The sequence below is a fragment of the Stomoxys calcitrans genome, chromosome 4, assembly GCF_963082655.1.
Source record: "Stomoxys calcitrans chromosome 4, idStoCalc2.1, whole genome shotgun sequence".
In the NCBI taxonomy this organism is placed as follows: Eukaryota; Metazoa; Arthropoda; class Insecta; order Diptera; family Muscidae; genus Stomoxys; species Stomoxys calcitrans.
In genome coordinates, this window is record NC_081555.1 from 71,847,230 (window position 1) to 71,874,786 (window position 27,557).

The following is a 27,557-nucleotide window of genomic DNA, read 5'->3' on the forward strand; positions in this document are numbered from 1 at the left end:
TGCTTCAGAGGTGCTCAAACGCCCCTAAAAATATTGTAGGCTGACCTAGTATGTTATGATTTGCGAAGATATATGTAATCCGATTTTTATATTATATACAGATTTACATCTCAATTTGTGTTTGTTTGTTTGTATGTTTGAGTGTTCCTTATAGACTCAGAAACGGCTGCACCGATTTTCTTGAAATTTTCACAGATGGTGCATAATGATGCCGTGGTGAAAATAGGGTACTACATTTTTTGATATCTGAAGGGGGGCGGACCCTCCCCCTTACCCTAATTTTCAGAAACGCCAGATCTCGGAGATGGGTGGTGCAATTTAAGCGAAATTTTGTGTGCTCTCATATAGTACCCTAAAAATAAAAATTTGGTATACAAAATTCGGATCGGGTACCTAGGGGGGCTGCCCCACCCTAAAACCTACTATACATATATTTAGACCAATCACGAAAATATGGGGCTGAAATGAAAAGTATTTAGGATAAGAAAACGTATCTGATATCCAATTGTCGAACCAAGTGCTAGGTGGACCACCCCAACCCCCAAAACACCTCTAAATCGGACATATTTATCGACCATGGCAATATGGGACTCAAATGAAAGGTATTTGCGAGTAGAATACGAATCTGATATCCAAATGTGGGACCACGTTTCTGGGGGTCCACCCCTTCCCCAAAACACCCCCCAAACAGGACTTATTTACTGACCATGGGAATATGGGGTTTAAAAAGAAGGTATTTGAGTGTAGAATTGGAATCTGATATCCAAATACGGGACCAAGTGTTTGGGGGGCCGCCCATCCCCAAAAACATCCCCCAAAGGGGACAAATTGACGACCATAGCATAGCATAGAGTAAAGCACGAATCTGATATCAATATTTGGGAAAAGTCTTTATGGGGCCACCCCACCCCCACAACACCACCCAAATAGTAAGTATTTGCTGACTTTTGCAATATGAGGCTCAAATAAAGGGTTTTTAGAGTGGAACACGAATCCGATATATATTTTCAAGACCAACTCACTGAGTGGCCGCCCATCCCCCAGAACACCCCCCAAACCGGTCATGTTTGCCGACTATGGAAATATGGGGCTCAAATTAAAGGTATTTGGGAGAAGACCACGTATCTGATATCAACATTAGGGACCAACTGTCTAGGGGACGTCCCACCACCTTAATAACCCCCAAATAGGACGTATTTGCTCACCAAGACAATTTGGGTCTTAAAGAGAGTGGAACTAAATACTTATAGTTTTTAGGGCCAATACCCCAAACAGGACATATTTGCTGACTTTTGCAATAAGGAGTTTAAATGAGATTTGAAAACGAATTTGATATCCAATTTTGAGGGCAATGGCAATATGGGGTTCAAATAAATGATATAGAGATATATGAGAAAAGAGCACGTTGCTGATATATTTTTCGGACTTAGTGTTTGGGGGACCACCCCAATCCCTAAACACACCTAAATTGGCCATTTTTACCGACCATGTCAATGAGAAGATTAAATGAAAGGTATTGGGGGGTAGAGCAAGAATTGATACCCACTTTTGGGACTAATTTTCTGGGGTCTACGCCTTTCTACAAATACCCCACAAGCAGCATTTTTTTAGTGCCATGCCAATATGTGGTATTTAAGATTAGAAAACGAATTTGATAACCTATTTTGGGCCATGTGTTTGGGGAACGCCTCCTCGTTTAAACTCCCCTAAATCAATGGGAATATGGGGTTTAAATAAGTTGTTTTTGAAAGAAGAGCACGATGCTGATATTTTTTCAGGGCCAAGTGCCTGGGGGACCACCGAAAACACCCCTAAATCAGATATCATGAGAGTAGCAGGCTGAAATGAAGTATTTTAAGAATGGAGTACATCCAAACTTAAATTCGTAGACCAATAAAGGTCATATGGGATTTGGACAAAGGCACTTATATTGTTAAACAATTAGTCAAGCGATATAATATATTCGTAGCATGGTATTTCACTAAAAGATCTTTAATTGTCGAAAATAAATATTCCAAGGAAACTTTTGTTCCATATAAAGTAAAAAAGCGGAGCGGGCCCGGGTCAGCTAGTTGCTTATAAAATTTAGAAAGAGTGATTTGTTAAGAGCTTGATAACTTTTTTTTAAAAAAAAACGCATAAAATTTGCAAAATCTCATCGGTTCTTTATTTGAAACGTTAGATTGGTCCATGACATTTACTTTTTGAAGATAATTTCATTTAAATGTTGACCGCGGCTGCGTCTTAGGTGGTCCATTCGGAAAGTCCAATTTTGGGCAACTTTTTCGAGCATTTCGGCCGGAATAGCCCGAATTTCTTCGGAAATGTTGTCTTCCAAAGCTGGAATAGTTGCTGGCTTATTTCTGTAGACTTTAGACTTGACGTAGCCCCACAAAAAATAGTCTAAAGGCGTCAAATCGCATGATCTTGGTGGCCAACTTACCGGTCCATTTCTTGAGATGAATTGTTCTCCGAAGTTTTCCCTCAAGATGGCCATAGAATCGCGAGCTGTGTGGCATGTAGCGCCATCTTGTTGAAACCACATGTCAACCAAGTTCAGTTCTTCCATTTTTGGCAACAAAAAGTTTGTTAGCATCGAACGATAGCGATCGCCATTCACCGTAACGTTGCGTCCAACAGCATCTTTGAAAAAATACGGTCCAATGATTCCACCAGCGTACAAACTACACCAAACAGTGCATTTTTCGGGATGCATGGGCAGTTCTTGAACGGCTTCTGGTTGCTCTTCACTCCAAATGCGGCAATTTTGCTTATTTACGTAGCCATTCAACCAGAAATGAGCCTCATCGCTGAACAAAATTTGTCGATAAAAAAGCGGATTTTCTGCCAACTTTTCTAGGGCCCATTCACTGAAAATTCGACGTTGTGGCAGATCGTTCGGCTTCAGTTCTTGCACGAGCTGTATTTTATACGGTTTTACACCAAGATCTTTGCGTAAAATCTTCCATGTGGTCGAATAACACAAACCCAATTGCTGCGAACGGCGACGAATCGACATTTCACGGTCTTCAGCAACACTCTCAGAAACAGACGCAATATTCTCTTCTGTACGCACTGTACGCATTCGTGTGGTTGGTTTAATGTCCAATAAAGTAAACTGAGTGCGAAACTTGGTCACAATCGCATTAATTGTTTGCTCACTTGGTCGATTATGTAGACCATAAATCGGACGTAAAGCGCGAAACACATTTCGAACCGAACACTGATTTTGGTAATAAAATTCAATGATTTGCAAGCGTTGCTCGTTAGTAAGTCTATTCATGATGAAATGTCAAAGCATACTGAGCATCTTTCTCTTTGACACCATGTCTGAAATCCCACGTGATCTGTCAAATACTAATGCATGAAAATCCTAACCTCAAAAAAATCACCCTTTATAACTTTGCTGCATCACATTTTTATATCCGACTAGCTAACCCGGGCCCGCTCCGCTGCGCCTTCTTTTACTTTATATGGAACAAAAGTTTCCTTAACATATTTATTTTCGACAATTAAAGATCTTTCAGTGAAATATAATGCTAAATTGACTAACAGTTTAACAATATAAGTGCCTTTATCTGCTTCCCATATGATCTTTATTGTTCTACGAATTTAAGTTTGGATGTAAGGTGTACTCCATTCTTAAAATACTTAATTTCAGCCCGATACTCTCATGATGTCTGATTTAGTGGTGTTTTCGGGGGAGAGGTTGTCCGCCACATACTTAGCCCTGAAAAAAAAAAAAAAAAAAAAAATACCTTTCATTTCAGCCACATATTGGCGTGGTCGAAAATTTTTTTCCCTTTGGGGGTGTTTTGGGAAAGGGATGATGCCCTAAATACATTGACCTAAATTTGGATATCAAATTCGTATTCTACTCCCAAATGCCTTTATTTGAGCCTCATTTTGCGATGGTCAGTAAAAAATTGCTGTTTGTGGGGTATTTTGGGAAAGGGGTAGACCCCCAGAAAATTGGTCCCGAAAGTGGGTATCAATTCTTGCTCTACCCCCCCCCATACCTTTCATTTAAGCTCCATATGAACATGGTCGGTAAATATGTCCGATTTAAGGGTGTTTGGGGGATTGGGGTGGTCCGCCAAACACTAAGCCCGGAAAATATATAACCAACGTGCTCTATTTTCATATATCTATATATCATTTATTTGAACCTCATATTGCCATTGCCCTCAACATTGGATATCAAATTCGTTTTCTAATCTCACTTAAACTCCTTATTGCAAAAGTCAGCAAAAATGTCCGGTTTGGGGTATTGGCCCTAAAAACTATGAATATCTAGTTCCAATCTCTTTAACACCCAAATTGTCTTGGTGAGCAAATGCGTTCCATTTGTGGTTTGTTATGGTGCTGGGACATCCGCTGGACAGTTGGCCCAGTTGATATCAGATATGTGGTCTACTCCCACATACCCCATATTTCCTAGTCGGCAAACATGACCGGCCTGGGGGTTGTTTTGGGGGATGGGCGGCCACTCAGTGAGTTGACCTTGAAAATATATATCGGATTCGTGTTCCACGCTAAAAACCCTCTTATTTGATTCTCATATTGCAATAGTCAGAAAATACTTATTATTTGGGTGGTGTTGTGGGGGTGGCGTGGCCCCATAGACACTTTTCCCTAATATTGATGTTAAATTCGTGCTTTCATTTGAGCCCCATATTGCTATGGTCGTAAATTTGTCGCCTTTGGGGAATGTTTTTAGTGAGAGGCGTCCCCCAAATTGGCCCCATATTTGGATATCAGATTCGTATTCTAAATTCAAATACCTTTTATTTAAGCCCCATATTCCCATGGTCAGTAAATAAGTCCTGTTTGTGGGGTGTTTTGGGGAAGGGGTGGACCCCCTAGCGCTTGGTCCGACAATTGGATATCAGATTCGTATTTTACTCGCAAATACCTTTGATTTAAGTCCCATATTGCCATGGTCGGTAAATATGTCCGATTTAGGAGTGTTTTGGGGGTTGGGATGGTCCCCCTAGCACTTCATCCGACAATTGGATATCAGATACATTTTCTTATCCTACATACCTTTCATTTGAGTCCCATATTTTCGTGATTGGTCTAAATATATGTTTAGTAGGTTTTAGGGTGGGGCAGCCCCCCTAGGTACCCCATCCGAATTTTGGATACGAAATTTTGATTTTTTGGGTACTGTATGAGAGCACACAAAATTAAGCTTAAATCGCAACACTCATCTCCGACATCAGGCGTTCCTGAAAATTAGGGTAAGGGGGAGGGTCCGCAGCCATCAGATATCAAAAAATGTAGTACCCTATTTTCACCACGGGCTCATTATGCACCATCTGTGAAAATTTCAAGAAAACCGGTTCAGCCGTTTCTGAGTCTATAAGGAACACACAAACAAACAAACATACAAACTTGCAAACAAACACAAATTGATTTTTATATATAAGATTCTTTAGTCAAAAATTATCCAGGCAATAAATCAAACCACAATTTTAAAAATACCAACGACAACTTGACTAAAATTTTCAAAAAAAATGTTGTAAGTCCTATAGCTCATATACCGTTGAAGATATTCCAGACGTTAAAGGTTTTTTCTAGTTCTATCTTAAAAAAAGTAACCAATCAGCCCATAAATGACAGTTTGGCAAGCAATTAAAAATGCTCGAGGTGACGAACTTTCAGCCTTTTGGACCAACTAGGGTTGCATATATCTTGAAGAACTTCACAACATTGACTATGTTATGTTTCGTGCCCATGCATTTATTCGTTCAAGTTCTAGAATTATTTCCAAGATTTTTCGATTTTCCACTTCTGGAGCCTAAGCAAACGGATTTATCAACCAATCTTCTTAAAATTTTGCACAACACTTTTCTCTACAACTATTACAATATGTTCGGACTTTTTTCGAAATCGTTTCAGATTTTGATATAGCTCCCATATACATAAATATATATTAGAGAGTCCCAAAAAACAAAAGCAAATTATTTTCCCTATGATTCCAATAAACAAAATATTATGGAGATAGGATAAGAATACTCCATGCTGACACGACGGTCACTTAAGGATTTTAGGTTCTAGCATAAAATACGTAAGAAAAGTACATATTTTTTATAGGTTTTGTGGTTAAAACGTTAACTGTACCCTGTTCTGCGGCTGTGATAAAAGATATGCTTTGACACAGGTATTCCTCCTAATTCGGCTTAGCCATGTCCATATGTCAGCATATTCTTTCTGTGCCGTTTGTCTTTTTGTATTTGCTACCCAATCATCACCCAGGTTCAGATATAGGATTTTTCATATAGTCGGCGTTGACAAATTTTTTCACAGCTTGTGACTCTGTAATTGCATTCTTTCTTCTGTCAGTTATCAGTTGTTACTTTTAGCTTGCTTTAGAAAAAAAGTGTAAAAAAGTATATTTGATTAAAGTTCATTCTAAGTTTTATTAAAAATGCATTTACTTTCTTTTAAAAAATCCGCAATTACTTTTTGGGCAACCCAATAGCTTCCATATATATAATTCACTCGATTTACGCATATTACGAAGTAGTTACTACAATTTGCATGAAATTTGCTTTAAATCGCCATCTTCGACACCGAACTCCTGGGTTTTATCACCTGTGTAAACATCAACAAAGTTTTCAGCGATGGTTATCCCCTTTCTAAAGGTGGCTACATTTGTAAGGTATCCTGCCATGTTAAAACTTCTGTACCAAGTGGTGGCCCTTTATTGAGCTTAAACTTTAATCGGACTGCACTAGTCATTGATATGACTGAAGTTTATTGGGATGTGTATTACACACGGCTCAAGGAATACAATAAGATTACCAGAGCGGCAAAACATGCCTCCAGAAAGCTTTTCTGCGAACATGTCGATAGCGTTAATGACGCCGCCAAGGTGAAAAAGTTTCCCTCAAAAACTCATGCCCTAACTGAAACTTTAGTAGACGACATAGGAGTGAGAGCAGAGACTACGGAGGAGATGTTGAGGCTTTTGATGAAAACCCAGTTTCAATAGGATACGGCAGGACACCGTAATCTTGGAATAATGACGGTGATCGAAGGTTTATAACTACGGAATTTATGGTGAAGGAATCCTTGAGGAGCTTCAAACCATTTAAGTCACCCGGACCTGATGGAATATTTCCGGTGTTACTACAGAAAAAAGCAGACTATCTGGCGCCTCACCTGGCCAATATTTTTACTGCGTACCTCGGACTTGCATATACACCGAAGGCCTGGCAAGAGGCAAGGGTGGTGTTTATATCCAAGCCCGGCAAGGCAAGTTATGCCACACCAAAGGCCTACAGACCCATAAGCCTTACGTCCTTTCTACTCAAAACCATGGAACGTATTGTAAACATCATGATAAAGAGTAGGATATTCAACGAACTGCTGAAATACAAACAGCATGCCTATGGCAAGGGAAGGTCGGTGGGGACTGACTTGCACGATGTTGTGCATAAGATAGAAGAATCCTTCGATGCCAAAATGTACACCATGGCGGTACGCATTGACATGTAGGGGGCTTTTAATAATGTGCGGACCGACACACTGATCCAATCCTTAGACCAGTACCGGGTGGACCCGGTCCTTAGAGACTGTAAACCATATGCTAAGGTACAGGTGGATAAATTGTGTGGCATATGGCATAAATATAAGGGAGAAAGTGGCACAGGGCACGCCGCAGGAGGGTATTTTATCGCCACTCCCATGGGTGACCACCATAAATTACGGATGCTGACTGAGGAGAGAATAGAACCTGTATGCTACGCAGACGATGTTATAATACTTCTAAGGGGTAAGGATCCGAACGAGCTGTGCAGAAGGGCCGAAAGGGTCTTGCATATGGCATATGACTGGGCTAGACCCAGAGGTCTCAAGGTTTAGGAGGTTAACCCAGAAAAGACTGAAATATGCCTGTTCACGAGGAAGACGAAGGTGGGCCTATTTAACGCACCACGTTTTCTCAATAAGACGATTTGATTTGGATTGAGGATTGATAGGAGCAGCTCATATCATCGTGGTATAATCGAGGCGACGATAGGAAACCTGGAGGGAACAGAAGAGGTTTCCTATCGGATACCTGAGATGAACCTTGAAGTCGAGTGCGAGGCACTGCTGCCATCGGCACAGTCTTGGATTGACAGAACCCTAGTATTGCCATCTAGAAGATCATGTTACACGGATGAATCAAAGCTAGAGGACAGAGATCTACTTTAAGAATCCAGGGACTGAAATCTGTTTTAGGCTGCCAGGGATTGAAATCTGTTTTAGGCTGTTTAGGCTGCCTGCAGGCGGAGATCCGGGCGATCACGAATGCGTGAAGTGGTGTGGTACAAACGCGAAGACGTCGAGTGAAAACATCTTTACCGACAGTAAAATTGCCATAAATGCAATAACCACCAGGACGGTAAGGTCACGAACAGTCTTGCAGTGTACGAAGGAGATTAACGCCGCCTCTGAGGATGGCAAAATCCGCATCGTTTGGGTGCCAGGTTTTAACGGGGTAAGGGGAAATGAAAGAGCATACGATTTGGCGGTGAAGGCCAGAATACTGCCGTCAATTAACTTGGTTAACCCGAAGCCTTTCGGGTCGACGCAGTCCGAGTTAAGGGAGTGGGCGATGAATGCGCATGCAACATTGTGGAACAGCGAAACGGCCGGTAGGACGGCGAAAATTCTATGGAGGGATCCAGATCGTGAGAAGACGAGGCTATTACTGAAGGAAGTAAGAAGATGTCAGTATGGCTATTGGTATCACAATGGGACACAAAAGACTACGAGCTCACTTCTGTAAAATCGGTGCGGCAAGTGACAGCATGTGTAGGGCATGCGGGGAAGATGATGAGACGTTGGAGCATTTCCTTTGTCATTGCCCGGCTTTCGTGTCTAGCAGATACCGGCACTAAGGTGGGGACGCAATTCCAGACATGAACCAACTTAGGGGAGGGGTATTAAAAACGATTAAGGATTTTGTAAGTAGCACGGAATTCTTGACTTAAAATTTTCTTTTCAAAGGTTACTGCATAGTTTTTTGAGCGCACAACAAGCCGATTACTGGCTTAGGTGTATGTCCATAGTGGCATGGGGCGGATTAATATCTGCACCTTCTTTTCAACCTAACCTAACCTAACTAAGTGTTTGTTAGTGTTAGTGATCTTACTAACATGCACTTACTCGGGGTGGAAAAAATTAATCATTTATGGATGAATAAGAAATAATTTTTAAATAAATATACTTCTAAAATAAATAAAAAAAGTTTCTTTCATAGCAAGCTATTGCAATAAATCTGTACGAAGTTATAACTATTGTAAAAGATAGTGTTGTGCTTTTGATCTTGCATTACAACAACATTTCTTTGATACAAGTGAAAGATACTGGAAAAGTCTTTTGGAAAGTTTTGCTTGTTTAACTTATAGCAATGAAAATATAACAAATCTAATTATATTTACAAATAAAAGCTGCACACGATCCTTTAAAATAGTTTTTTTTTCATTATTTATTAATTTCGGAGGGGTGGGTTTTGGTTGAAATGACAACAACATATATGAATTTTGAGATCGGTCCACACATTGACATTTGTGTATACACATGCACGTAAACATTTATATGGAAATGGAAATGTTTTGGCCAAAGAAACCCAAAAAAATCAAATGTGGTAAGCTTGTAAAACCACCGAAAGGACGAACGGGAAAATTTTTCTCAAAATAAATCTTAGTACCAGCCCTTATATCGAAATACTATGGTGATTTTTCAATCGATCCACATGAAAATTTCACTTATCATTATCTTATAACTGTTGAAATTTTTAGTGAGTTTTGTCAAAATCGTATTCCGTCATCCCATGGCGGAGGGTATAAAAATGCGGCTGATTGTTAATATTTGTTATAATATCAAAATTATTGCACTTTTATAATAGCAGCCCTACTGGTGAAAAGTTTGTTGTGTCCTCGAAATACGTGCTACTCCAAAAATATTGATTTGCTGCCGAGTTATCGTTGCCTTGTTGTTCTTTGCCAAGGTTACTGGTTCGTTTACCTAGGCGATATAGGATGGTATGAAGTATGACCCTAGGAAATAAAATGTTTGTACAAAATTTCTATTCATTACAGCACAGTGGTCTGTGTCCGTTTTGTGATGTAAGAAGAAATTCAGCAAAAAGTTTAAAAGGGTTATGGCAAAAAGGAGTTTTATTAACGAAGGCTGACATAAAATTTGAAAATAATTTTTCCTTGAATACATACCAAATTCAAAGCATATGTGATTAAATCAATATTATAGATCAAAGTGCTTACACACAAGTGCTTACACACAAGTGTTTAATTGTGTATTTTAACAGTTTATTCGTTCGTCAGTTGGGGTGTTACTTATGTGCAGTATCTGAGGCTTCTAGACTTAGGAAGACCCTGTACTCGAGACCTATTACGGTGGGAAATCAGACAATGTTCGGACAATGTCAAGTTAGGGACACAAAGGTAATTTTTATTCCAAAAACAGGAAAACCTTACCACATATGCAAATTTTTGGAAATTTTGCCCATTATCATTCCACTAAGGAACAGCGGCCAACTTCTCACTTATCAAAGAGTGCAGTCCGATTCAAGTTTTTAAACTCAACGATAAGGGGCCTCCTTTTAATAGCCAAGTCCGAACGGCGTGCCGCATTGACACCTCTTGGAGAGAAGTTTTTACATGGCATAGTACCTCACCATAGTACATGGCATAGTACCGCTGAAATTTTTTTCTGATGGGCTCGCTAGGATTCGAATCCAGGCGTTCAGCGTCATTGGCGGACATGCTAATTTCTGCGCTACGGTGACATTACCACAAGAAGGCGAACAATTTTCGTCCTATTAGTCCGTCATCCTATATGCTCAAGACTCTAGAGAGGTTGATAAAAACATATCCTAGAGCAAAGTTCCCTGGGATAAGTAAGGAACAAGTCAACTGAAACAGACCTTCACGACCTTTTAGTCTACATAGAGGGTCTCTTGAGTTTCAAGAAACAACACAACTTTCTAACTAAAAGATGCATACGGCAGGCTTGGGATCTGTAGATCTAACAAGTAAAAGCGTGCTAAGTTCGGCCGGGCCGAATCTTATATACCCTCCACCATAGATCGCATTTGTCGAGTCCTTTTCCCGGCAAAATACGTCAAGCAAAATTTCAGCCAAATCGAATAGGAATTGCCCCCTCTAGAAGCTCAAGAAGTTGAGTCCCAAGATCGGTTTATATGAGAGCTATGTCAGGTTATGAACCGATTTGAACCATACTTGGCACAGTTTTTGGATATCATAACAAAACACGTCGTGCAAAATTTCATTCCAATCGGATAAGAATTGCGCTCTCTAGAGGCTCAAGAAGTCAAGACCCAAGATCGGTTTATATGGCAGCTATACCAGGTTGTGGACCGATTTGAACCATACTTGGCACAATTGTTGGATATAATAACGAAACACGTCGTGCAAGATTTCATTCCAATCGGATAAGAATTGCGCACTCTAGAGGCTCAAGAAGTCAAGACCCAAGATCGGTTTATATGGCAGCTATATCAAAACATGGACCGATATGGCCCATTTACAATACCAACCGACCTACACTAATAAGAAGTATTTGTGCAAAATTTCAAGCGGCTAGCTTTACTCCTTCGGAAGTTAGCGTGCTTTCGACAGACAGACGGACGGACGGACGGACGGACGGACAGACGGACGGAAATGGCTAGATCGACATAAAATTTCACGACGATCAAGAATATATATACTTTATAGGGTCCCAGACGAATATTTCGAGTAGTTACAATCAGAATGACGAAATTAGTATACCCCCCATCTTATGGTGGAGGGTATAAAAAGATGGGTCAGCCGAGCAACACCTCAAGGAGGTGTACTGAAATCTCTACTCCGGAATATAGGCATATAGCCATATATAATATATTATTGTCTCTTGAAGAAAAAGTTTCCAAGTGCTCTTAGGGATATACATCTGGAAGCTCTACGTGCGACAGCGAAGTGGGCTATCAAAAGTTGCCTAGGCACAAATCCGTGCAAGACAGAAGAAGTTCTTTTCAGCAGGAGATACAATTTTCCTAAAGTGGTACTCCTTGGGAGAAAAGAATGTTCCATTTACTAAAAGCGCAAAATACCTGTGTGGGCTGCTGGACAGGAAATTAAACTTCAAATTTAACATTTTGGAAAGGGCAGGATAGGCAACTGTTACTCTATAAACCTGCAATAGATCTATTGGTAAATGTTGGTGGTTTAAACCGAGTGTTATGCACTAGATATATACTGCAGTTATCAGGTCTGATGGGAGGTGCTTCAAGAGTCCATCTGCTGTTCAATACTCAGCAGGATCCAAACGATGGCTTGTTTGTGCATCACTGCTGCATTGAGAACGATACCATCTGAGGACGACACCATTTTGTGAGCATTCCAAAATTATGTGGGCTGGTCTTGACTTGAAGAGGTTTACCGGTTTGCAGTCTCTGGCTAGAACAGACGTCTCAGTCATAGTGTCCGTCATGACAGGTCACAGTCTGATCGGCATGAAAACATGCTGACAGACTAAAGATTGCCAGTAACAACTTTTGCCGAAACAAAAATTGTAAAATTTATTTAATGATCTTCGCTTTAACAGACAAACAACTTGAAAATTAAAAAAATTCTGCAAAGCCCGTCCGGATTCGAACCTGGGCACACGAAGCAACAGCGAAAGTCGTTGTCTAGCGTTCGAAGCCATCAATACAACTTCCAACAAATGCACAGAATTAGAAACGAGTCCCATAGTGTTTGGTGTGTGTTGGTATCTCTGGCTTTCCTTTTCCATTTGCAAGGAAAATCTTCGATCATTGAGTTTGTATTGAAAGAGAAACAAACAAAATTGTGAAATTCAATGATCTTCGTCATAACAGGCAAACAACTTGAAAATTGAAAATGTTTCAAAAAACTCTCGATTTTTTCTAGCCTGCACACTTTTTGCTTTTTCTAAGCCTGCGGCATTCTATAGAATGCGGAGCTTTTTGTTTCCTTCAAAAAAAAAATAAAAATATTTTAAATAAAAACGTCGCTTTTTGATTTTTTCAAAATAAAATTGAAAAATATTTTCAAAATATCTTTCGTTTTAGGATGTTTTTGCTTTTTTTAAAGTAATTTAAAAATATTTCAAAAAATCGTTTGCACCCCAAATTGTCTTCTACATTTAAACCTCAAATATGCACTGCAAACCACAACAAAATATTTGGGGTGATTATGCATACTTTGGTTCTATTTGCATGTTAGTGATTGGGGTGAAATTGCATTATGAAAATACAACCCAAATTAAAAATCGCATTAATTGCCTCTCTTCATTTTCAATCTGGGGCACAATTGTTTGGGGCCCACTGTCAGGCCCCAAATTCAGACTTAATTCAGATTCCTGAATGTCAAGATTCGCTTACACTCTCTTTTTTCCATTCTCTTCTTCTTTCTGCGGAATAGAACAAATGCTCTCTCGCCATTTCTTCAAAAACTTCTCCTTCGCTTTGCGCGTTGCTACTGAAAGAGGGTTGCACTGAATGCAGCATTTTTGTCTTTTGTAGCATTTCGACACCGATGGTCGTACCATACTTGGGGGAAGCAAAAAAGCTTGCATTTTCCTCAAGCATACCCCTGGTACGCATTTTTCTTTACAGGTTCCAAGTCTTGCAAATAAGTCTTCTCTGGTACAATTAGCGGCGTTTTCTGTGATCCGGATTGCAGGTGTATTTAGAACCTTACAGCTTTGTAGAGAGATCAGCGTCGGTCAAAGCTAAGCTGCATAAATATACAAAGAGCAAGTCTAAAATCTCTACTGGAACAAATTTTATGAACCTAAGAATGATGGATTATGCATCTGGACTTCTTTGCTGTTTTGTCAAAGTCCCGTTTGACGTGTGTCGACACTGCTGTGCTGTTCATCACAACATGAAGAAACATTTTGTTTGAAAAAATATATCGAGAACACGCTGTTGTGCCTCAAACTATTTCACTTCGATCTTACCGCTTTGATTGCCCAGATAAAATGATGTGAATATGTGAAACAGTTGTTTAAACATTTAAATGATAAACAGTTTCAATTAATTAAAGACCAATTATGGTTATTAGTTTCTCGGGTCACATTGTATTCTTGAATTTATTCTAATTAAAAGGAGGTTCCCTTTGTATCCTGTTGTCAAAGAGAAACTCATGTTTCAGAGCATTAAGACCAGATAGAATGCCATGTAGACCAAAATTCCGAATAAACTTCTTTAAGCTCATAATGAATAGTTGCGCAATTTTCCCAATTCTGCTAACATTTTTGACTCTCCGATCAGGATTACTTCAATTACCTATCCTCCAACTGAACTTTCAGAAAACGCGTTCGTAATCCATACAAAAAGAAACAAAATCAATTGGGTTGCTCTTAATGAAATATTTAATTAACAATAGTAAAAGCAGTTTCTGGCTTTTTTACTGAACTTAGTTTTTAGAGCAGGTTTTTATACAAAATTTGCTTAAAAGCTTTAGTTTATTTCTATTTATTTACATGCATGTACAATGTTTCGAATTGTCGTATATTAATTTCTAGACCTTCGGTATATTCTTGATTATCTGGTTTAGTGATTTTCTATTGAACCCTTGGTAGTGTCTGATGTTTGTGTAACAACGGTTGTGGTTTCGAGAGCTTCTGTACTTTCGGGAGCCTTTGTAGTTTCGGGAGCTCCAGTACTAGTTGGTCGCTCTGTCGTTTCGGAAGTTTCGGTAGCAACGGTAGTGGTTTCGGGTTCTTCTGTAGTAACAGGTCTTTCTGTAGTTTCGGAAGTTACTGTAGCAACGGTTGTCGTTTCGGGACTTGATGGTTTCTCTGTTGTTTGAGGAGCTTCAGTACTACTAACGGGGGCCTCTGTAGTTTCGGAAGTTACTGTAGCAACGGTTGTCGTTTCGTGAGCTTCAGTACTTGCTGCTCCATCTGTTGTTTCGGGAGCTTCTGTACTAACGAGGCCTTCAGTGGTTTCAGGAGCTTCCGTGCTTACAGGACCTTCTGTAGTCTCCGTACTAACAGGGCCTTCCGTGGTTTCTGGAGTTTCTGTACTAGCAGGGCCCTCTGTTGTTTCGGGAGCCTTTGTAGTTTCGGGACCTCCTGTACTAGCTGGTCGCTCTGTCGTTTTGGAAGTTTCGGTAGCAACGGTAGTGGTTTCGGGTTCTTCTGTAGTAACAGGTCTTTCTGTAGTTGCGGATGTTACTGTAGCAACGGTTGTCGTTTCGGGAGCATCTGTACTTGATGGTTTCTCTGTTGTTTGAGGAGCTTCAGTACTACTAACGGGGGCCTCTGTAGTTTCGGGAGTTTCTGTAACAACTGTTGTAGTTTCTGGAGGTACAGTACTCACTGTATCGTCTGTTGTTTCGGGATTCTCTGTTAAAGCGGTTGTAGTTTCAGGAGCTTCGGTACTAACGGGACCTTCTGTGGTTTCGGGAACTTTTGTGCTTTCGCTAACTGGGCCTTCTGTGGTATTGGTGGTTTCTGTACTAGCTGGTTCTTCTGTTGTTTCAGGAGCTGCTGTGCTGACGGGAGTTTCAGTGGTTTCTGGAGGAGCTTCTGTGCTTACAGTGCTTTCTGTTGTTTCTGTACTAGCTGGTCCCTTTGTCGTTTCTGGAGCTTCTGTACTAGCTGGTCGCTCTGTTGTTTCGGTAGCGTCTGTGCTAACTGGGCCCTCTGTTGTTTCGGGAGTTTCTGTAACAACGGTTGTGGTTTCGGGAGCTTCAGTACTTGCTGGTCCATCTGTTGCTTCGGGAGCTTCTGTACTAACGAGACCTTCTGTTGTTTCGGGAGTCTCTGTAACAACAGTTGTGACTTCGGGAGCAGTAGTACTAGATGGTCCCTCTGTTGTTTCAGGAGCTTCTGTTCCAACGGGCCCTTCTGTGGTTTCAGGAGTTTCTGTACTAACTGTGCCCTCTGTTGTTTCAGGAGTTTCTGTCTCAACGGTTGTGGTTTCGGGATCTTCAGTACTTGCTGGCTCCTCTGTTGTTTCGGGAGCTTCCGTACTAACTGGACCTTCTGTGGTTTCGGGGGCTTCTGTGCTTACAGGATCTTCAGTAGTCTCTGTACTAACAGTGCCCTCTGTTGTTTCGGGAGTTTCTGTCTCAACGGTTGTAGTTTCGGGATCTTCAGTACTTGCTGGCTCCTTTGTTGTTTCGGGAGCTTCCGTACTAACTGGACCTTCTGTGGTTTCGGGGGCTTCTGTGCTTACAGGATCTTCAGTAGTCTCTGTACTAACTGGACCCTCTGTAGTTTCAGGAGTGTTTGTAACAACAGTTGTAGTTTCGGGAGTGTCTGTAACAACAGTTGTAGTTTCGGTAGCTGAAGTACTAGATGGTCCCTCTGTTGTTTCGGGAGCTTCTGTACTAACGGGGGCTTCTGTGGTCTCGGGTGCTTCTGTGCTTACAGGACCTTCAGTAGTCTCTGTACTAACGGGGCCTTCTGTGGTATCTGAGGCATCTGTAGTCACAGGGCCATCTGTAGTTTCGGGAACTTCTGTAACAACGGTTGTAGTTTCGGGAGCTGAAGTACTAGATGGTCCCTCAGTTGTTTCGGGAGCTTCTGTACTAACGGGGCCTTCTGTGGTATCTGAGGCTTCTGTAGTCACAGGGCCATCTGTAGTTTCGGGAACTTCTGTAACAACGGTTGTAGTTTCGGGAGCTGAAGTACTAGATGGTCCCTCAGTTGTTTCGGGAGCTTCTGTAGTAACGGGGCCTTCTGTGGTCTCTGGGGCTTCTGTAGTCACAGAGCCTTCTGTAGTTTCGGGAATTTTTGTAACAACGGTTGTGGTTTCGGGAGCTTCAGTACTTCCTGGTCCCTGTGTTGTTTCGGGTGCTTCTGTATTAACTGGGCCTTCTGTGGTTTCTGTACTAACGGGTCCGTCTGTAGCATCGGGAGTTTCTGTAACATCGGTTGTGGTTTCGGGAGCTGAAGTACTAGATGGTCCCTCTGTTGTTTCGGGAGCTTCTGTACTAACTGGGCCTTCTGTGGTTTCGGGTGCTTCTGTGCTTACCGGACCTTCAGTAGTCTCTGTACTAACGGGGCCTTCTGTGGTCTCTGGGGCTTCTGTAGTCACAGGTCCTTCTGAAGTTTCAGGAGTTTCTGTAGCAACGGTTGTGGTTTTTGGAGCTTCAGTACTTGATGGTCCATCTGTTGTTTCGGGAGTTTGTGAATTAACGGGGCCTTCTGTGGTTTCTGGAGCTTCCGTACTAACTGAACTTTCTGTTGTTTCGGGAGCATCTGTACTAGCTGGTTCTTCTGTTGTTTCAGGAGCTGCTGTGCTTACGGGATCTCCTGTGGTTTCTGTGCTTGCAGGACCTTGAGTTGTTTCGGTACTATCTGGTCCCTCTGTTGATACAGGAGATTCTGTAGTAACGGGGCCGTCTGTGTTTTCTGGAGCCACAGTACTAGCTGGTCCCTCCGTGGTTTCAGGAGCCTCTGAACTATCTGATCTCTCTGTTGTTTCAGGAGCTTCTGTACTAGCTGGCCCCTTTGTTGTTTCAACAGATTCTGTGGTTTCTGGAGCTTCTGTGCTTTCGGAACCTTCTGTGCTTTCGGGTGCTTCTGTACTTACTGCTGTTGTTGTTGTTTCGGGAGCTACTGTAGTTACAGGGTCATCTGCAGTGCTTGCGGGAGGTTCATGACTAGCTGATCCCTCTGTGGTTTCGGGACCTACGGTGGTTGCAGGAGTTTCTGTTCCAACAGTAGTTTCGGTAGTTTCGGGCAGAGCGTTACCTTCGGTGCTTGCTGAAACTTCTGCTGTTGCGCCAGAGCCTTCAGTAGTATCCTCCACAGCAATTTGTTTTGCGTTGGGTGACAAACCAGATTCTAGCAAATCTCTTGGGGACATCCATTCTTCTTCGTTAGCAGCAGCACTATTCACATCAATAGGTTTTGAGTTGACATTGACCTAAATAAAAACGGAACTAAGTAAAAAATATCACACGTATTGCTTCGTTTACTGACGACAATTGCCGTTAGGCAAATGACCAGAGAGGTGGTTAAAACAAGAAGTTTCATCGTTTCCTACTGTGAGATTGCGACTAACCGATTTCGAAAGTAAACAGTTACTATTCCCTATCTACATGGCACCCTTTTTTATATCAGCAACAATAGTTACAAATATTTTTTACAAGGGCCAACATCTAAAGTGGTCTAAAATCTATTTAATCGATTTTACAAAGAAATTCAATTGAAAAGAAAATGCTACCTTATCAATTGCCGTTGTACTTACGAAGAACTGGGTATGCCTTGGTAGAAGTTATCTAAACTACACTGCGGCTCGGTTTTATAGAAACAGGAGTATGTTAGAACAAAATTGTGTGTATGGTATGAAATAAAAAAAAAATAATTCAAATAATTTATTTTAACTATATATATATATATTTTATTTAATTAACAAGTAAAAGCGTGCTAAGTTCGACTCTGTCGAGTCTTATATACCCTCCATCGCCCGATATTTGTTAATAGGCAAACAAAGGCTAATTGATAAGAGTGCCTATGCATTTGGAGCTATATCAGGTTATGGATTGATTCGAACCATACTTTGTTTGGATGTTGGAGACCATATTAGAAGCCATTTTGCAAAATTTCAGCCGAATCGGACAATAATTGCGCCCTATAGGGGCTCAAGAAGAAAAATCGCGATATTGTTATGAATGGGAGCTATATCAGATTTAGGACCAATGCAAACCATATTTAGCACGTATATTTAAGCTAATAGAGGAAATCGTTCTACAAAATTTTAGCCATATCAGATAATAATTGCGCACTCTAGAGACTCAAGAATCCAAGATCCGAGATCGGTTTATATGGGAGCTATATCTGGTTATGAAACGATTTCGACCATGCTTGGCATATATGTTGGAAATTAAAACAAAACACTCATGCAAAAATTCAGCCAAATAGGATAATAATTGCGCCCTCTGGAGGCTCAAGATGCATAACCAGGATATCGGTTTATGTGGGAGATAGATACCAGGTTATAAAAAATTTAGACCATACTTGGCAAAGTTGTTGGAAGTCAAATTGGCTGAAGAGGTCAAGATACAGTATCAGTTTATATGGGAGCTATATCAGGTTATAAACCGATTTTGACCATACTGCGAATGCGAACTTTCAGACAAATCGGTTAAGAATTTTGGCTTATAGGCTCAATCGAGGATCGGCTTATATGACAGCTATATCAAAACATGGACCGATATAGCCCATTTACAATCCCAACGGACCTGCACTTGTAGGAAATATTCGTGCATTTTAAGCTCATAGTTTTATTCCTTCGAAAGTTTGCTAGCACGATTCCAAGTTTATTGTCTGAGTTGCTCAAACGGAAAGAAGCGCACGACGTTCTACTAAAATGTCTACTAAAATGTCTACCAAAACTTTTTAGACCTAATGCTATGACATAGTCACAAAGATTAGTATAGGTTTAGCATACATCGCCCAGTGGGATTTAAAAAAAAATAAGTGGAAATAAGTCTGTCATTGTAGAAGGGATTCATGAAATTTAACATGGTAATAGCTGAAGTGTTAGCCTGCTTATGTGCAAAAATGAGAGCCCTAAAGTGCACGAGGGCCCATTGGAGGGCCTTCAAAGTTGGTCACCTCGGCCCTACAAAATTTTGTTCGGGATGCCAAAAGCGCATTTATAATCCGATTTTCCAAGTTTTTTATTTGCTGAAATGTGCTCAAAAACCCTACAGAAACATTATAACATGTGCAGGATATCTTTTACAACATCCAAAATTTTTTTTTAGAAATTTTGCGAAGGGGCGTGTCCTTTATTTTGTTTGTATGAGGACATTTTAAATTTTTCACTTATAATAACTGTTATGGAGATATTTGAATTATAAAACTATTTTTACCAGGCCTGACCGAGTATTTTATGATTTGCGAAAACATTTGTGAAAAGATGTTTAAATTGCTGCACATATTTGGATTGCTTGCAAAATTAACAATGGTTTTGATGCACCAATAAAAAATGGCCAGGTGCTGCACTAGATTTAGTCAAGAAGGAAGATATTCCTTCTCGACCAATGGGGCATGTTGATAACGGACAAGCTCTGTGTGGGTGGGTCTTTCCGATGTGCTGGGCTCAAGGTGTGCGCAAGCGAGGAAGCAAGGAACTCAAAAAGTACTTCGACAGCAGCAGCTAGTAAAGCATCTAAGGAGGAATCGTCCACACCGCAAGTGTCCAGTGTGCTAAGGAAGAGTGGTTCCACAGCTTTCTCATCTGCCCCCGGATGCGTACAGAAGCTCATCATGACAAGATCTAACGAATCTTATGAGGATGAACTCCTGGTGGAATCAGAAGGCTAGGCCAACACAACAGTGGTGGAAGTTCCTAACTATGGTCCGGTTTCTACAGATAAATCTCCACCATTGTAAGGCCGCTTCGGCGGTATTAGAGTCCTCTTGATGGCAGGGGGATTTGACGTGTTTCTTACTAGGAATCATGGGTGTGTGGAGGAATGGTTCGTGGACTGAAAATTCCGGTATTTAAGATCAAAGGTACGGGAAATGGGGAACACAGAGCCTGTATTCTCGCACAGAGTAGTCTAATTTTAGAGTAGTCTCTAATTTTTTCTTCAGAAAACTCTTTAACAGAGCAAACGCCACCAGAGCACCACACGATTGGGACATCTATAAGGCTGAGCTAAGAAAATATAAGGGCGAGCTTCCAAAGGCTCAGAACAAATCCTGGGTGGAATTCTGCAGCTCTATGGAGGATACATCTGAGGCCTTTAGGCTAAGAAAGATTTTGTCCTCGAGACCTATTACCGTGGGGTACATTCAGAAGTCAGGGAATGTATGGACAATGTCTAGTGAGAGAACACTAGACACATTTTCCAAGAAATTCTCCAACGGACAACGTGGTGCCAGAAGCGGTTGTCACTGGTATGCATTCGTCGGAGGTTATTGGGGAAATTGTGTCTGAGCCGAAAATTCTTTAGTTGATAAGAAGTTTCGACTACTTTAAGTCACCAGGCCCTGATGATGTGCCACCGGTTGAATTAAAAGCTGTATCTGATAGACTGGTTCCTTGGCTTAGAGAGATATTCTCTGCTTGCATAAGCATGTCATATATACCTGTGGGATGGAGGGACACAAAGGTCATTTTAATTCCGTAAGCAGGAAAACCATACCACACGAAGGCGAAAGATTTTCGTCCTATTAGTCTGTCATCCTTTATGCTAAAAACTCTTGAGAGGTCGATAGAAACATATTTTAGGGCAAATATTTATGGAGATCGCCAGCAGCATGCATATAGTCAGGACAATTCCACTGAAATAGCCACTCATGACCTAGTCGGCTTCATAGAGGGTTATCTCGCTGTCAAGGAATATACAATGGTAGCATTCCTTGATATTGAAGGTGCTTTCAATAATGTAAAACCGATGTCGATAATGAAGGAGTTAGAGTTTCTAGGCATCAACTCTGCCGTAAGGTGTATTAATAACTTACTTACTAAAAGATGCATTACGACAGGCTTGGGATCTGTGGATCTAAAAAGATGGGTCAGTAGAGCAACACCTCAAGGTGGTGTACTGTCTCCCTTACTTTGGAATATAGCCATTAACAATATATTATTGTCTTTGAAAGAAAAAGGTGTAAAAGTGGTCGCGTATGCTGATGACGTGACAATTGCGGTTATGGGAAAGTTTCCCAGCACTCTAAGAGGTGTACTTCAGGAAGCTCTACGTGCAACAGCATAGTTATAAATCCGTGCAAGCCAGAAGTAGTTATTTTCAGCAGGAGATATAAGTTGTCTACAGCGGAAGCTGTCTCCTTGGGAGTTCCATTTACAGAAAGCGCAAAATACCTAGGTGTTTTGCTGGACAGGAAATTGAACTTCAAATCCAAAATTTTCGACATGGCAAGAAAGGTAACCCCTGCCCTACCTGCAAGAGAGCCATTGGCAAAAGTTGAGAAATTAGACCGCACGTCATGCATTGGGTATATATTGCAGTTGTCAGTGGTGTTGTGGTCTGGTGGACGGCGCTTCAAAAGTTCACCTACTGCTCAATACTTAACCGGATCCAAAGGATGGCTTGTTTGCGCATCACAACTGCACTGTGGAGAACTCCCTCTGATGCACTGAATTTAAAGCTACATCTTATGCCTCTGGATATTGTGGCTAGACAAACGCAGCAACCACTGCCGTGAGGTTAAGGGAGCTTTCTCATTAGTCATGTGGCGGTTATGGACATTGATACAATATCCGATGTTCCAGGCAGTGTGGATTACACCCTACCGCTGTTTGATAACAAGTACTGTACCATTATTCCTGATAGAAGTTACCAGGGATATACGGATGTGTGGCCTAATCTAGACTCGAAAAGGTCTACTGCTTTGCTGTCATTTGCTAGAACAGACGTCTCAGTCATTGTGTCCGTAATGAGAGGTCACTGTCTAATCGGAAAACATGCTGGCAGACTGAAGTTTGCCAGCAACGACTTTTGCAGAAGCTGTGAGGACATCGATGAAGAAGAGACTATAGAACACCTTTAGTGTGTGTGTGCAGCACTAGCAGTCAGAAGGAGTTCCACTTTAGATTCTCATTTCTTTGAGAACCTGTCTGATTTAGCGGATGTGAACATTCGCAAGTTATTGGGCTTTTTAAAGCGATCTGAATGGTTCAACGGTAGGACCTAGAAGGCATCTTCCTTCTTTTGTTCCTGTGGTATCACAATGGATGAAAACGTCTAAGTGAGTCTGATGGCAGACTGCCATTTAATCTAACCTAATCTTACCTACATTTCTTGAAGGAAACCCAAAATCCCTATACTGGAGAAATATGTTTGCAAAATTTGCATTTTTTTCTAAATTGACCTCAGGTTTTCAGTAAATGGACTTCAATCCTTGGATGGCGCAAAAAATTGTTTGCATGCAATAAGAATGAAAATATGCTATAAAGTTGACTATCTCAGCTTTGCGTTTTAGAACTCGCAGGAATTTTCCAGTTTTTTTGTAAAAAATCCAATAATGTGGTTCACACATCTCCTACAAGAGTTGATACAATTTATAAACATTACATTTAAAACGCATCTACATTATTATGTATTATGATTATGTAAAATTTTCTTTATAGAGACGAAACATTTCACATTTGTTAATTTGTATCTCACATTATTTCTGACTGAAGAATCGGACCTTAGAATTTATTGGGGCAAAAATATAATAAATTTTATCAGTTTTTCAAATCAGTTAAATTTAAAATCGGTGCAGAAATGGCTGCACAAACAACAAAATAAAATACCAGCCTCTTCGAAAATTTAAAAAAACCATTTCAAATTTCCAGAAGATATCTTTATCCGTTCAAATATGGAAGACTTATTTTTTCCCATCCCCCTGTGCGTCGCTACATCTTGATTTGGCAAAGTAAGCAGGGTGCGAGTTGTGTGGCAACTGTTGCTCGGACGTAAATGCTCGAGCAAGAGCTGCGTGACAACATTCGAGTGGACTTCCAAAGAAACCCACATATTTAATCTCTATCTATTTGAGCAGCAGTGTAGGGTGATATAAAATTTTCCACTGAAAGCAAAGGCCCCTTAAAATGAATTTCCGACCTTAAGTACAGATAAAAAGTACGATTAAATTTTCCAAATAGTTGCAACCTTGAAGTGCACTGATTTAGGGTGGTTGTTCGACAAATTTATGTCTGCGCTTCAGAGATAACAGTAAAAATTGCCCTTCACCTTGTGTACAAAATTACTTGGCTACAATGAACATTTCAAAGACTAAGGACAATTGTTTTCAAGTACATTTTGGTGTGACCCGTCAAAAGAGGAATGTTACATTACAATGCACCTTCTTCTGTAAGCTTTGCGTCTTATAATCCTTTCTTCTATAGTGTGGGTTTTCTACTCTTCTCGGTGTCACTTCGAATAGGTACAATTGACTTTGGTATGCCGCGAATTGAGAACAGTCCCTTGTGCCCATTTATATAACCATCCGCATGGACTATAGAATATCGTTTTCGTTTAGACTAGAAAGGAGATGAGGAGAAAATACTTATAACTCGATAAAGTCACATTCTTCGATAAGTATAAAGAGGGTAATTGGTTGAAAGGTGCATATAAAGATATTCAGAACTAATAGCTTTCGGCGATTAGGTGGCAATACTTCGGCTAAAGAATAAGAAGGCAGCGGAAGAAAAAAAGTTACCAGCCGAGCTATTTATAACGGGATTAGGCGTTTCCAAAAGCTTATCTGTACTTTGCAGAGTGAAAGATCGAAGTCTCGGAGAGTAGGCTTTGAATGAAGCGTTGCATGCCGTCTACTACTAAAGCCTTGCCTGGTAGAGTGGCAGGTGTAAGTTCCACTAGCCGACAATCGACTGCTCTGCAAAGGCTTCCGACGAAGATTCCTTATGAGGATCCCATCTTAACTTCGCATACGTGTCAGTTATTTGGACACCTTGAAGAGGATGAATAATAACAAGTAAAAGCGTAAGTTCGGCAGTGCCGATTTATATATACCCTCCACTCTCCACAACTATATCAAGTTTTAAAGCGCTTCAGATCGTTTAATGGAAGTCATTGAAAAAAATGCAGTGCAAAATTTCAGTCCAATCAGACGAGAACTGCGCCAGCTTAAGGCTTTAGAAGTGCAAACGGGAGATCGGTTTCTATGGAAGCTATAAGGGCTCAAGAAGTAAAACCGGGAGATCGCTTTATATAAGAGCTATATCAGGTTATAAACTGATTAAGACCATACTCGGTGTTGTTTTTAGAAGTCAAAACAAAACCTTTCATGAAAAATTTCAGCCAAATCGGATAATAATTGAACCCACTAGAGGCTCAAGAAGTTAAGATACGAGATCTGTTTACATGGCAGCTATACAAGGTAATGAACTGATTTGGACCATTCTTGGCACAGTTATTAAAAGTCAGAACAGAACGCCTCAAGCAAAATTTCAGCCAAATAGCCCTTTTCGTTCTCTAGAGGCTCAAAAAATTAAAATCCAAGATCAGATAAAATGACAGCTGTATCAAAACATGAGGCAATATGGACCATTAGCAATCCCTGACCTACACTTATAGGCAGTGTTTGTGCAAAACTTTAAGGGCCAAGCTTTATTCCGTCCAAAGTTATCGTGCTTTCGACAGACAGACTGAAGGACAGATGGACGGACATGGTTAAATCGATTTGGAATATCAAGACGATCTAGAATATATATTCTTTTTTGGGCCTCAGATCAATATTTCAATGTGGTAGAAACGGAATGACGAAATTAATATATCCTCATCCTATGGTGGAGGGTATAAAAATAGGGACTGTTCCCTGTCATTGACTAGAACAGAAGGCTCAAGAAGTTCAATCGGTAGATTCGTAGTTGATATGGGAGCTATATCAGGTTATAAAGCGAGTTTGATTAATCCTGGTTGCTATAACAATTGTGCGCTGTATAAACTCAAAAATAATACCGGGTGCCATATCTAGTTATTGACCGATTTGGACTATACTTACCTCGGATGCAGAAGTCTCAACAAAATACTACTTGCTCAATTGCAGCCAAACTGAAAAATTGCGCCTTTAGTGGCTCAAAAAGTAAAATCGGGAGATTTGTGCATTCCAAGCGCCTAGCTTATCTCCTCCAAAATTAACTTGCTTTTGACAAACGAATCGAATCAGTATGTCAAAACGATCAAGTAAATTATTTAAGGGCCTCAGATCAATATGTCGATGAGTTGCAAACGAAATTTAGAATCTATTGAATATCTGATGTTTGTATACCTCGCATTGACAAGCAGTAGGAGTTCAACTTTAGGTTCTTGTTTCATTGACCCCTCTTGGTATGCTATCCTTTCAATATCCTATGTTGGTGAGTATGGAAAACTAGAACTTTGGAAATAAGCATATACATTTATTTTTCGTTAGAATTCGGTGGGATTGCACGTTCCTTCTTAGCTGCTGGTCAATTTGGAGCAGCTCTTGATGTTACTTGGGAAGTTGGTGAAGGCAGTGGTCAAAGTGGTGACGGCACTATTGGTGCAGGCGACGGCGTCAGATGGCACAGTGGGCAACTTCTTGATAGCAGCCTTTGTCTTCTGGATTTGAACGTACAAAGTGGTCAATTGGCCGAAGAGTTTAGTGGAGCATGAGCTTGGGGTGGAGGTTTGGCCATTGGTAGACACGTCATTGTTGCAAACTTGTTCATTTAAGTTGATGATGTTGTCGCAGGTGGTGATGACCGATTGGGCAGAGGTAAAAACATTGGTAAAAGCTGATACAGCATCAGTGCCACATGCTTGAATGCTGGGAATGAAGTTTTGGGTCACACTTCGGGTGTTCATCACCTGTTTGATGGTGCAGTTGACACCCTTGAGTGTCTTCAAGGCAGCCTTGGCTATCCAATAGAAAGAGCTGAAAATGGTTAAATCTTCAATGCCCTCCATATCGTTAGCAAAGTCGTTGGGAACATATTCAAACTCATTGGGGTGGGGAACTTGGAAGCCGATGGCATTGGCCTAAAAAGAAGTAGATCGTTTTTTAAAACAACATTCAATTTTTCCAAATTCTATGGTAACCATTTTACTTACGTTGGCACCGGCCAAGCACAAGGCTACCACAACTGCGACAATTGTGAATTTCATTTTGATTTTGCGTGCAAACTTTAACGAATTTCGTTTAAAATTATTTACCTAAAGGCTGCAGCTGGGCTTTTTATATGAAATGTCTGCAAGAAATTATAATCCCATGTGGGTTATCAAAAGTCTTTGCTGTGTGACCTATGTATGCCCGATATATTTTTGCTTTTAGACGCATTGCCATACATGGTGTCTTATCAGAGACGTTGCTTCTGTTTTCTGTTTCAGTTAAGCATGCTGACCAGCCATGAAGTATTACCATAATTATGATAGAATGTCTTGCAGATACCACTGAATAGGCTTTGAGGCTTAAGGTCTGAATGTCTGGAAAATTCTCCTCAGTTGAGTAATGATGTCTAGGGGGATTTTGATAATTAATTAGTTATTGTTTGTGTTAATATAGAAATTGTTTGGAACAAACTATGGGAATATTTAGGCCTTTTTGGGAAAATAGTCAAGGCAATCAATTTGCAAGTAATAAAACCCATCAAGCACTATAAAATTTTAGATTTTTATTGTCAGATTCTTTTGCAAAATCTGATGATAATTTAATTCCTAAAATATTGACTCATGGATGTAGTCATTTGAGATATGTATTCTTTGCTTACGTGTATTTAATGATTTTGTCTGGATGCAATAAAATAAGTGTAAACGCCACATTTCGGTTGCCCCGATTCTTTTGACCCCTATCTGAACTTAACATAGAAGCTTTCTCTTTAGAAGAATATACAATGTTGTCATTTCTTGATATTAAGGATGCCTCCAATAATATAAAGCCAATGGATCTTCCGAATATACTTCTTAAGCCTCCAGAAAGCACAATTCTTATCCGATTTATCAGACGTTTTGTGCTATGAAGTTTTCTATGACATTCAACAGTATGATCCGAAGAAAACCTGATATAGCTCCCATATAAACCGATCTCTCGATTATACTTCTTGATCTCCC

At 40.5% G+C, this 27,557-nt stretch overlaps 3 protein-coding genes across 3 annotated transcripts in view; all 3 read right to left on the minus strand.

The window, feature by feature from the left end:
* The window catches only part of LOC106092154 (uncharacterized), a 432,693-nt gene that overhangs the window by 28,063 nt on the left and 377,073 nt on the right, over positions 1–27,557 (minus strand). The gene's annotated exons all lie outside the window — the stretch shown is intronic.
* On the minus strand, positions 14,393–18,096 carry LOC106092152 (uncharacterized). The gene is made up of 2 exons (XM_013258924.2): positions 17,983–18,096; positions 14,393–17,926 (listed from the first exon to the last, which is right to left on the minus strand). The coding sequence occupies exons 1-2, from the start codon at positions 18,034–18,036 to the stop codon at positions 14,597–14,599; spliced, it is 3,384 nt and encodes a 1,127-aa protein (XP_013114378.2). The 5' UTR covers positions 18,037–18,096; the 3' UTR covers positions 14,393–14,596.
* LOC106092148 (uncharacterized) lies at positions 25,883–26,660 on the minus strand. The gene is made up of 2 exons (XM_013258920.2): positions 26,562–26,660; positions 25,883–26,489 (listed from the first exon to the last, which is right to left on the minus strand). The coding sequence occupies exons 1-2, from the start codon at positions 26,613–26,615 to the stop codon at positions 25,926–25,928; spliced, it is 618 nt and encodes a 205-aa protein (XP_013114374.1). The 5' UTR covers positions 26,616–26,660; the 3' UTR covers positions 25,883–25,925.

What these genes read in the sequence shown, in the direction of transcription:
- LOC106092152 (XM_013258924.2), bottom strand. Translation starts at nt 18,036, where the DNA reads ATGAAACTTCTTGTTTTAACCACCTCTCTGGTCATTTGCCTAACGGCA. An exon ending in TTTGCCTAACGGCAATTGTC is followed by an intron (nt 17,927 to 17,982) that starts GTCAGTAAACGA and finishes GTTTTTATTTAG; the next exon opens with GTCAATGTCAACTCAAAACC.
- LOC106092148 (XM_013258920.2), bottom strand. Translation starts at nt 26,615, where the DNA reads ATGAAATTCACAATTGTCGCAGTTGTGGTAGCCTTGTGCTTGGCCGGT. An exon ending in TGTGCTTGGCCGGTGCCAAC is followed by an intron (nt 26,490 to 26,561) that starts GTAAGTAAAATG and finishes ACTTCTTTTTAG; the next exon opens with GCCAATGCCATCGGCTTCCA.